The sequence below is a fragment of the Triticum aestivum genome, chromosome 4B (genome assembly GCF_018294505.1).
Source record: "Triticum aestivum cultivar Chinese Spring chromosome 4B, IWGSC CS RefSeq v2.1, whole genome shotgun sequence".
Classification (NCBI taxonomy): domain Eukaryota; kingdom Viridiplantae; phylum Streptophyta; class Magnoliopsida; order Poales; family Poaceae; genus Triticum; species Triticum aestivum.
In genome coordinates this window covers 50,671,034-50,681,804 of record NC_057804.1, presented here as the reverse complement: position 1 = coordinate 50,681,804, position 10,771 = coordinate 50,671,034, and the positions used below count along the sequence as shown (strand labels likewise).

The following is a 10,771-nucleotide window of genomic DNA, read 5'->3' as shown; positions in this document are numbered from 1 at the left end:
TTTGAGAGGCCCGGTTAGGTCGAAATTTCGTGACCGGACGGCACCCGAGCGTTTAAGAACGGTTGAAGGGGTCAGGTTGCAGATGCTCTTTATGAAACCATCTCTTTTTAATTAATGAAATGGCAACTCTTTTGCCTCGTTTAAAAAACAAGAAAAAAAAAGCCAACCTCATGAGCCTGAAATGTACCAAGAGAGAAACAGAACGGGGTATCTCCGTATCTGACATCACCATCATCATCGGGGGTGTGGACTGAACTGAAGATCAAGAAGTACTAGCATCGTTATCCATCCTAGCTAGCTGCCTGTTGGGTTGAAATTCTTGGCCCGCCCTATTTTCCGATCCCCGTTTCGCTTGCAGGGAAGAAGGGTCTGCACAGGGGCACAGGCGGGTCCCCGCTATTTTGGAAACGAGCCCAGCTCCACGCAAGTGCTCTGCTCCCTTGCATCGCATCTCATCTCATCCCCCCTGCTTCGTTTCTCGCTCGAGAGCTGTTTCTTTTCTCGCATGGCCGGAGCAAAGGACCTCGCTAATCCGTGCCCCTGCTGCCGTGCATGCAGTGCAATGTGAAGGAGGGAGGTAGGCAGGCATGCGTCGCTGTCTCTGCCCCCAGCCCTTGTGCCCTCCTGCTGCCTCTCTCTCCCCCCAACTCTTGTGCTCCCCCCTCTCCCTCTGGCTCTGACGCCGCTGCACGAAACCTTTATGGCTTCAGAGCTCAGCCGCATTCAATGGCCATCGTCCGTGGTACTACTGGCACACCACACCACTGTAGATAGACAGGGCCAACCCCTCCCTCAACCTCTCCCTCTCTCTCTCTCTGTGGACCATTTATTCCCAGCACCACAGCTACAAGGAACCCCTGCCCATGTGAGCGCGATCCTTGATATAAGTAGCAGGCTAGCGGTACCCTACCCGGCTGCTTCCCTCATTCATTCATCAGTGAGTGCTTAGCTACCACCGAGCTTCAGTCGAGCCGATCGAGCTGAATCCCTTCCCCCATGAAGCTCCTGCTCCTTTACTCCTCGCTTCTGCTTCTCCTTTTGCTATCCCCCCAGGGCCTAGCCTCTACTCAAGGTATACGTGCGTGCCAAGATCTTCTTACTGTCTCTACTACTCCACACCGCCGCATCTTCCTCACTCCCCCTGCCTCTAGCTGATGCATTTTGTTGCCATCGCTTTCTTGCAGGTAGAGGGCCGATGCATTACCAGCTCAAGGAGCCAGCTTCAAAGGTGGTGGAGGGCGCGGAGGCGATGTCGGCGGTGAGGATCGGGTCGAGGCCGCCGCGGTGCGAGGGGAGGTGCGCCCTGTGCGGCCGGTGCGAGGCGGTGCAGGTGCCGGTGGCGCCGCGGGACAAGGGGGGGAGCCACTTCCGCCTGTCCGGGGCCTTCGGCGGCGACGACGACGAGGGCTCCACCAACTACAAGCCGCTCAACTGGAAGTGCCGGTGCGCCGACAGGAGGCCGATCCTCAACCCGTGATCGACCGAGGCAGCTAGCTGTTTTCTCCTGAAGAAGATGTTTGATGAGCTTCCAGCATCTTTGATCCATCCCATCACATGGCTACTGTAAGTTGTTGGGAGAAGCCGCAGGTGCAAGGTGTAGCTGTTGGGAGAAGTTTTGGTCAGTTTAGGCATAGAGTTTATGATGATGATGCTGAACGATCCACCACATACTACTACCAGTAGTTTGGAGCCGGTGTTGCACTAATTAATCAAAGGAGCTAGCTAAGGTGTGATGTTAAGTAGTTCCTGCTGAGTAGTATAAGTATATTGTATAAACTTTGTGGTGTAATTAAGGGAGTGATATCATTTTGCATTGTCGTTTTGATGGATGAGCTCCTGCCAACACAATAGTGCTTGGCCAAAATGAAAACCGAGTTTTTATGTAATAATAATGCAAGAAAAATGGTACGTGTCGTTTTTTTTGTTTGGAGATGATAAAGGCTCTGAAAAGGGGGGGCCAAACAGCGAGACAAAAGCTTTTTTGGAGCCCTTGGAGCTACGCTCATCATTGCTGTAGCCTTGTCTTTTCCTCTGAAGAACTTGTGCCCGTAAGCAAAGCATGTGATTCGCTTCCAGGACATTGTCCTCCAGGCCCAGGGATTCGCCACCATCTCCTTGCACACAGGCTCCAATTCCATCACAAGATTTGTACTGCCCACTCGCGTCAGCCAACAGCATATGTGTTTTGAACGTGTGATTTCTCTCTTCTTCTCCCGGTTAGGGAATGAACTGGAGGTCGTTTTTACCCATTGATGATCTACTATTAGTTTTACAGAATTTCAAGTTCAGTCAGAGAAGCCCCCGCCCCCTCAAGTTCCGCCTCTATAACCTGCGCATGCATGCATGGCTAACTCGAGCCTTGAGCAAAGGTTACTAACTCAAGCCTTGAGTAGAGTAGTACTGGCAACTGCATTCAACCAAGAGCCTGTCACGTGCAGATATGCGAAATCCTGCCTACCAACCTGAGTGCGAGAGAAGGACAGTGCTGAGCCAACATTCAATACTACTTGCTCCAGTGAGTGAATGTGTGTGCGCAGTGCGCGAGTCCTCCTCTCGGCTGTACTGAGTGACAAGTCATGTCTCGTGTCCAAGGGCATTCAAGCGTCCGTCTCCTCAGCCTCATTTACTCTGCCTTTTCTTCTTCATTTTTTTTACACAGGGAGAGCGGCCACAGTAAATATTTATTACTCATGACAAAGCGTAAGGACACAGCTTAACAGCAAGAGAGAGACCAGACCAGGCCAGGCCACGGCCACAGCCACAGCAGCAGGCAAGCTAGGGCACAACACGCGTGTTGCTTGAGTGAGGTGAATGCAGTAGAGAGAAACCGTCCCAGAAAGACCTTTCTCGGACGAATATCCATCCATCCCATGGCCAAGTTTTTCAGAGCAGCCGGTAGAACAGAAACCGTGTCTCCAGGATAAGAGATAAGAGAAGAGAATATACAGCAGCGATCTCATCTGCCCAGCTGAGTTGGTTTCAGAGGAGAAACCTCCAACCCAACAATGAATTACTACCTGTATGTATTTACCCAACCATCTTCTATACCCCCAACTGCCTGGGATTTCAGCAGTATCTAACCATGTGTCTTACAGAGGACGTATATATGCCACCACCCACCCACAGCCCCAGGACGGCTTCGAGATAAAAAAACAAAACGAAGCACCAGGCCAACTGGGAAACAACCTCACACCTGCACAAGTTTCCCAGAGGTCTGATTCGAGGAGCGGCCTGCTTTGCCTTGCCCTCTGTAGGATCTACAAGCAGCAGCTATGACTGGGAGTTTTCGCGCAACTTCGCCCTGGCGAAAAACACTCCTGCTAATAGCCCTGCAGAGTGAAAGGCGTATATGGTTTCTTTGTTAGTGAAATGCGGTACATGTCGGCAGCCATAAGGCAATAATTTCTTTGCCCTGGTCATAGACGAAACATACCAAACATGATGCTTATGGAGTTCTCCATGCTCGTGCGGACTTTGAAGAGCAGGATTCCGGCAATGGAGAGAGGGATCTTGTTGAGGGAGCCCACAAGGCTGCAACACAACAGGGAGGCAATGTTGGCATTAGAAGATCAAGGAGAGTAAAGCGCGACGATTTTAGAGAGGCTGATCAGATTCATCTGGTACCTATATGTTGTTGCGCTCGTCTGACGAAGAAACCACATCGAAGTGAAGCTGATAGCGAGCCCCAAAACCCCGCTAGCAGTGATGACTAGCCAAAACGTAGGCATCCTCAGGAGAGGCCTGCAAATTCACTTTCCATAAGACACAAGTAGCATTTGCAATTATATAACTAATTGTTCCGTCAGATGTGCTAGCTGCAATAGTTGTATCTTTTTTTAGGGATGCAATAGTTGTATCTTGGTAGGAGCCTGAGTAATGGTTTTTTAACGGGCAGATAACAAATTTGACCCTATACACCACTTCCCTGTCAAGATTCAGGTGCCATGGCCGTAACAGGTTCTTTAGGCTGCATTATTTGAGGTTGGTGTGCCATAGGAACTGAGTTGGAATGCCATCAAGGATATGAAAGGAACTTTCAAGATAAATAGTTTTTGTTACAGAGGTGGAGGCTCCACAGTTTGCATTTAGTTATTAGGTTCATGCTAGAACAAGTGAACGAGTGAAGCTTACGTTTCCAACAGGTACTCCACTTCATTAAAACCAAGCACGAGGATAACTCCCAATGGCAGTGAAAGAACATTATTCAGTAAAACCATTGAAAGCTCATTCAAATTCCCGGACCTGGTGGCTTCCTTCGCACTGTCCATTACATGCCTCAATGTAAGCTGGAAGCAAATAATTCGTTTGTTAAGATTTATATAGAGGTACCTCACAACTGAAGAGATAGGAACTGATTGTAAGAATCTAAAACATTTGGGAAGAGTAACAGTTTAAGATGGCTGCATATTGTAAATTTTCAGTGGCAATGAGAAGAACAATACCGAATATGATGCTGTTAAAAAACAGTTTAAGACCTGCCATGTATAGCCGACTGCATGAAATGACAGATCTGTTACTCCTCCTGCAATGGCTGAGATTATCTACAGAAAAAGAGAGCTTAGTCAGGTCTTTAAGGGGCCAATAGTGTGTTAATTTAAGTCATGTTTCATGAACACCTATATTAGATATACAGTAATGAATTGACTACATGCTATTATTCAGTAACAGAAAAGAAAATAAGCCGCCTTAAGCATTCAAATCCTGCTCAGACATTCATAACTTCATGACATACCATCAACATTAGAGAAATCCAAACTTGTCTATCATGCTGCTTCTTAAAGAAGTAGGTTTCACCAGAAGCAGTAAGAACATTGGCGACATTCTTCAATATAGTCAACATCGCAACATTGATGTACTTCAAACTGAAAGGTACAGAAAATGTTAAAATGTGCACGACTTATCAGAAATTTCAATCTGAAATTTCCTTATTACAAGTTGAGGAACAATTTCTTCACAGCTCATATGGAAATGTTCAACTCATAATGTTCAGAAAACTTAGAAATTTATTCAGGTTTGCATAGTCTGAACTAACTAACTGAACATGATCAGAGAAAGAGCCTCAGCAGAACAAAAAATTATCCTTAAATGAAATTTATAAGCTATCAAACATTATTAAGCATCAATGCTGATTAAAGGAGGAACAAGCTATCAATTAACGGAGCGTTTGGATTCTTGGAGTTATCGTGTCATTATACGCCACGTGTGTTCCTTTATGCATGGCTCTGAGAGTGGGGGCAAATGAATAGAGAGCAGTATTCATACTTTACGAAACGGAGGACTATATAATAAAAACATTAAATAATTGCTTAAATTCAATAAAAGATGCCCCGACATCGAAAGGATATAAGTATAGACCAGCATAAACTGCACACGAAACATTCCTCAGATCAAAATGATTTGAAAATTGATATTTACCTAAACATGCTTGTAATTAGCATTCCGACAAATATGATGTTCACAGGCAACCAAACTTTGATTAACCTCCATGTTAATGGTTCAGTTGGGATAACACCAGAGATGGACAGTGCGGAAACTATGGTCACCGATACAATGTTCTGCAGTTTAACATGATGAAGAAAATACTATCAGTGTTACCCACGCAGGATATCCATGAGAAGGAACACAAGATTGCATAAGAAGTATATGGCCAGCCATAGCAATATACCTGGTAAAGCATCAGAAATATTCCAGCATTAAAACCATAGCCAGACAAAACAAACTTGTTAACTAAAATCATGCTGCAGGATGCTATGCAGTAAGCAAGACCAGATAGAAGAGATTGATTCTGAATGTTTGGGAGCCTGAGGAAGTGTGAGGGCCTATCTCTTTCTTTTGAGGCCTCAACGTCTTCCAAGTCAACGTCATCAACAGAGAAGGACCTCATCAAAGATCTGGACAAAATATGAGACAAAAGCACAGTGCATTGTGTTAGCTCAGGCCATAAATGCTTCCTTGATATTTTCATTTGAGGAGGCGACAATGAGATCCATAAATGCCTGCAAAATAACACATAGATCAAGAGAAGCTTACATGCCTGTTCCCAATCTCTCTCCTCATGGGACTTGCAAGTGCACCTTGTCCTCCAATCTGATCCCAGAGTTTACTCTTTTCTCCGTTCACGAGTGGACTAGTTGTAGTAATCTCTGGTGATTTTCTCCCGGTAGGGGTGCCAGGATCCACATGATTGCCTAACTGTTGGATTCTACAAGGTAAAACAGTGCTGGCAATCAACAATAATCCAAATATTTAATGCATGAATCTCTTACGTATTATGTTTAACAGCAGGTCCCATTTTTGCACTGTGGTCAAGCATGCGTATGAAACCGATGATACTTCAAAATGCATCAAGAATTAACAGTTTCCAAAAGAGTTTCCATATGTCCATACTACAAAATGCATCGTAGTGGAGCAAAATTATAAGCATTTACAGTTTCCAAAAGAGTTTCCCTATGTCCATCCTATACTTCAAAATGCATCGTGGTGGAGCAAAACTATAAGCATTTACAGTTTCCACAATAGTTTTCATATATCCGTACTATAAATAAAATCAAACTACAAGGATCAGTTCCAATATTTGCTCAGAACTTTCTGGTGACAAAATTTAAAATGTAGGAGTTGAGATGAGCCCAGTAAAGACATTGAACAAGCCAAGTTTCAAGCATCGTGATAGTTACCCTGTGAAAATATTATTCAAACATCACTGTGATTCAGATATTTAATTATGGGTTGCAGCATTCCGGCCACGTTTGGGGCTCCTAATCACTCATAGCACATAAAGGGCACATGAACTTGGGGATGCACCCTAGAACAGGGCCAAACAGAAAATTGTATACTGACATATTGCGCAGGGACAGAGCAAAAGGAGTTCTCCTCAACCGAATCCACGGTTAACAAACTCAATATATACATGAAATTGCAGGCCCCAAACCTACCCTCAAATCCTCAATCCATGGGAAATACACATATGTGGACAACTAGACATGCTAGTTGGGAGGAAACCAGACCGCGTGATTGATAGATAAAGGGGGGGAGGGAGTGATTAGGCGGAACCCTTCCTGCTACTACCTCATTCCGGGGGTCGCGAGCTTTGGGGTGTCCGGCGGCGACGAGCTGGGGAGAAGAGAGGTGGGATCCGGCGGTGAGGGCGCAGGTGCTCCCGGGGAGGCGGCCCGGCCCGACTTGCTCCGGTGAGAAGGCGGGCGGACAGGTGGAGGCGAGGGAGGAGGCTGGAGCTGGAGCGGGAGCAGGAGGCGAAATGGTCGCCGCTCGCTCGGCTCGGCGGCTTGACGAGTCAGCGAGAGAGACCACGGGACGGGCTGTCGCAGAAAACGCAGCGTCTCTCCTCGGTTTATCCGGTCGTATGGTATTGGTAGGCTGTCGCAACTTGCAAAGGGGGGGACTGCCGGTTGGCGAGGTCAACGACGCAGCGGCAGCAAGCAAACACGCATCACCCCATACGCCCATACAGCCGCTAGGTACGACAGCGTCAGGTGTACCAGATAGGCAGATACTGGAGGTTGTGAGGCCAACTCCACCGCGCGACCCTATCCTGTCCGTCCCCATCCGTTTGGGGTAAAAGGGACAAACGAGACGGCCCAACGCGCGGCGCAAACGGACTTTTGTCCGCTCTGTGTCCGCTTTCGACCCATCCGCGGTCCAAGTTTGCGCCGTTTTTGGGATGAAACGGACACCACGCGGATGCGCGGGTCGTCTGCGCGTGTCCTCCCCTGGCCCGCCCATCGGTGGCACAGGACGGGCCTTTTTCTATCCGCCCCCCTCCCTCCCTCCGGCCGCATCCACTCCACTCTTCCCCTCTCTTCCCCTCGCCGCCGCCGGCCGCTCGCTGCCATTGCAGCCGTGCAACTCGAACGCGCGCTTGCCCAACCCCTTCCTCTCGTCGCCGCCGAGCTACCCAAGCACGGCCACCTTGTTTGCGCGCCCGCCCGCCGGATTTGGGGCGGATCCGGTCGGTCTTGAGCTCGCCCGGCTGTGGGAGGCCGGGCCGCGCCATGGACTGGTCGGGAACCTCGCCGAAAGGCCCTGGCAGGGCCGCAAGGCCACATGCAGGCAGTGGCTCGTCCTCTAGCCGCTCGGATCTGCACCGTCGGTGGCCCGCCGGCAGATACGCGAATGGCGGCCGGCCGGGCTCGGTACTTGCCCAAAAGCTCGTCGGCGCACCGTTGCCCCTCATCAAGTGCGACCACTGCCCAAGGGTGGTCGTGCGCCGCGTGTCTACAACGCTGGAGCATCCCGGATGGGTGTTCATCAAGTGCTTAAACGATGGGGTATGTGCTCTTTTAGCTTCGGTTTGTGCTTTCGATTAGACTAGTGGTGCTAACTTTAAGTTTTATTGTGTAGAACGGATGCAAGTTTTGGTATTGGGAAGAAGAGTACATCGATATGTTGATAGAGCGAAATGTATTGCATGTTCGTGCACTTTTAGCTAGCCTAGAGGCTTTAGATGAGACAAGTGCACTTGTTGCTAGATTAGAGACTAGGCACGATACTACGTGCGAAGAAGCAACAAGGCACGATACTACGTGTGAGGAAGCAACGTCGACTTCTGGCTTGAAGAAGAAAGGAGGGTGCAACGTCGTGCCTCCTCCACAGATCAACAATGAGTGCATCGAGAAGGCGCTAACCCAACTCAAGGGAGTAGTTATAGAAGTTGGGTATCTTCTCAAATGTATTCTTGTGGTTCTTATTTTCTTTGGTCTTGCTTTACTAGTCAAAATGTAATGATGTATTATCATGTACCAAAAATGAATGATAAAAAAAAGTTAAGGACTTGCAAAGAAATATACGCGGACAGGATGGGGCAAATGGATGCGGCCGCGCGCTGGGCGCACGGCCACCGCATCCCAGGACAGGCCCGGACACGACCCCAAGTCCCTACCCAAACGAACAGAATTCGGACAAAACGAACGTCCGTTTGGGGTCGCGCGGTAGAGTTGGCCTGACGCCCTGTTTGTTTAAATTTGATCAACTTTATAAAAGCATTGCTTATTACCCAGGGGCAAAGTATTTTTCTCCATATGTTAGGTCAAACCTAAGATTTCAAGTACTCTCTCCGTTTCAAAATAGATGACCCAACTTTAATACAAAGTTAAGTCATCTATTTTGAAACGGAGGGAGTAGCATTTTGAAACGGAGAAAGTACATCAGATCAAGATTGCTCGGTTCGTCAATATCCTCACGGATCGTAATTCTCTCATACACTTTTTTTTCACAAAAACTTTCAGTCTATTCATTTTCAATCATGGTAGTACAACAAACACTAAAATAACAAAAATTACATCTAGATTCGTAGAGCACCTAGCGACGACTACAAGCACTGAAGCAAGCCGAAGGCGCCGCTGTTATCGCCCATCCCTCGCCGGAACCAGAAAAAACTTGTTGTGGTAGACAGTCGGGAAGTAGTTGTGATAAGGCCTCGTAGGACGAACGCACCAGAACAGCAAACCGCCGTCGATGAAGAGTAGTGTAGATCAGAAGGATTCATTTGAAGACAAACGAACATAGACGAACAACGACCAGATCCAAGCAAATTTGCCAAAGACAAATTCGTCGAAGACGCACCTCCACAGGTCCATCGACGATGCTAGACGCACCATCGGAACGAGGACTAGGCAGGGAGACCTTTAGGCCTCCTTTGATTCATAGGATAGGAATTTATAGGAATAGAAAAATCATAAGAAGTGAGATGACATGCATCTCAATTCCTATAGAGGAAGAAATGTCATTTGATGCATATGATAGGAACTTTCATGAGTCTGAGCTAATTTTTTTTCCTCCAAAATATGAAGGATTGATTCCTATCCTATATAGGAATAGGAATTTATTCCTACAAACCAAAGGGATTTAAAGGAATTTTTCGTTTGCAAATCCTATCCTATAGAATTCCTATAAAATTCCTACAAACCAAAGGAGGCCTTATTTCATTTTTCAGGGAGGAGTCGCCGTCTCAACTTCCCGAGCAAGATACAAAACCTAACAAAACTCGAAGAAAGATCTAACAATGAAGCCCTTCCAATGACAAGGGTTGGGGTCCACTCTGCCCCCTGGCCTTAAGGCCACCAGAGACAAAGACAGTCCGGCCGCGACGTTAGCACGGGGCCAATTCTCTGGCACACTTTAATCTACTTCTAAATGTTTTTCCAAGGCAACATCAAGTTTTCTCCTATGTTTCATCAATTATAGGAAAGAAAAGTGTGTACAAAGTGAGAGCGAAGCCAAATTATAACTACTCTCCCGACATTATGACCCATAATTTTGTTTAGGAAACTCCAACGACGCTTGTCAAATTAGACACATCAAACCACGGACATGTTCGACGGTTGTGTCCACGGACAACGACGGGAGAACCGCTTATCCAATTGTATGCATCAATTACTAGGCATCAAATCCGGCCAGCAGGGTGGGTCAAGCATGGGCCAGACAAAGAAGAAAAAGCACATGGACTAACTAATAGTGGGCCAAGCGAGACTGTCCTGTACTCCACCGAAACTCCCCCAGGTTTATGTCCGATTTATGGGATTTCAGACAAATAGATTGCTCTCGGGCGGTTGGCGTACCCCGGTGGATTGTAAAAAATGTTCAAGCCACACGGTTCAAACATCTGTGGGGCGCTTTGATGTATTGCGCTGGAGATGCCCTTGGTGAAACTAATTGATGGCATGTTTTTTTAGCTTCAATGCATTGCATTAAACAATGTGCGAAGCCAAATCACTCAACCGCTAAGAGAGATACACACGGATCAGGTCCGTCAGTT

At 47.3% G+C, this 10,771-nt stretch overlaps 2 protein-coding genes across 3 annotated transcripts; one reads left to right on the top strand and one right to left on the bottom strand.

Annotated features, from left to right (window-relative positions):
* The first annotated feature begins 489 nt into the window (after positions 1–489).
* LOC123090942 (EPIDERMAL PATTERNING FACTOR-like protein 2) lies at positions 490–1,823 on the top strand. The gene is made up of 2 exons (XM_044512300.1): positions 490–1,072; positions 1,185–1,823. Exons 1-2 carry the CDS (start codon positions 997–999, stop codon positions 1,475–1,477), a joined length of 369 nt encoding a protein of 122 aa, XP_044368235.1. The 5' UTR covers positions 490–996; the 3' UTR covers positions 1,478–1,823.
* Positions 1,824–2,673: 850 nt separating this feature from the next.
* On the bottom strand, positions 2,674–7,389 carry LOC123090940 (GDP-mannose transporter GONST1). 2 transcript variants are annotated; one of them, XM_044512298.1, is made up of 10 exons: positions 7,066–7,389; positions 6,035–6,202; positions 5,666–5,891; positions 5,416–5,555; positions 4,733–4,862; positions 4,443–4,541; positions 4,132–4,286; positions 3,625–3,741; positions 3,434–3,531; positions 2,674–3,329 (listed from the first exon to the last, which is right to left on the bottom strand). In XM_044512298.1, the coding sequence occupies exons 1-10, from the start codon at positions 7,068–7,070 to the stop codon at positions 3,271–3,273; spliced, it is 1,197 nt and encodes a 398-aa protein (XP_044368233.1). In that variant the 5' UTR covers positions 7,071–7,389; the 3' UTR covers positions 2,674–3,270. The 2 variants fall into 2 exon arrangements, with proteins under 2 accessions (XP_044368233.1, XP_044368234.1); XM_044512299.1 differs by having other exon boundaries at positions 6,031–6,202; positions 7,066–7,368.
* Between the last annotated feature and the right edge of the window lie 3,382 nt (positions 7,390–10,771).

What these genes read in the sequence shown, in the direction of transcription:
- LOC123090942 (XM_044512300.1), top strand. Translation starts at nt 997, where the DNA reads ATGAAGCTCCTGCTCCTTTACTCCTCGCTTCTGCTTCTCCTTTTGCTA. An exon ending in GGGCCTAGCCTCTACTCAAG is followed by an intron (nt 1,073 to 1,184) that starts GTATACGTGCGT and finishes GCTTTCTTGCAG; the next exon opens with GTAGAGGGCCGATGCATTAC.
- LOC123090940 (XM_044512298.1), bottom strand. An exon ending in AGGAGAGAGATTGGGAACAG is followed by an intron (nt 5,892 to 6,034) that starts GCATGTAAGCTT and finishes TATTTTGTCCAG; the next exon opens with ATCTTTGATGAGGTCCTTCT. An exon ending in CTAATTACAAGCATGTTTAG is followed by an intron (nt 4,863 to 5,415) that starts GTAAATATCAAT and finishes TGTACCTTTCAG; the next exon opens with TTTGAAGTACATCAATGTTG.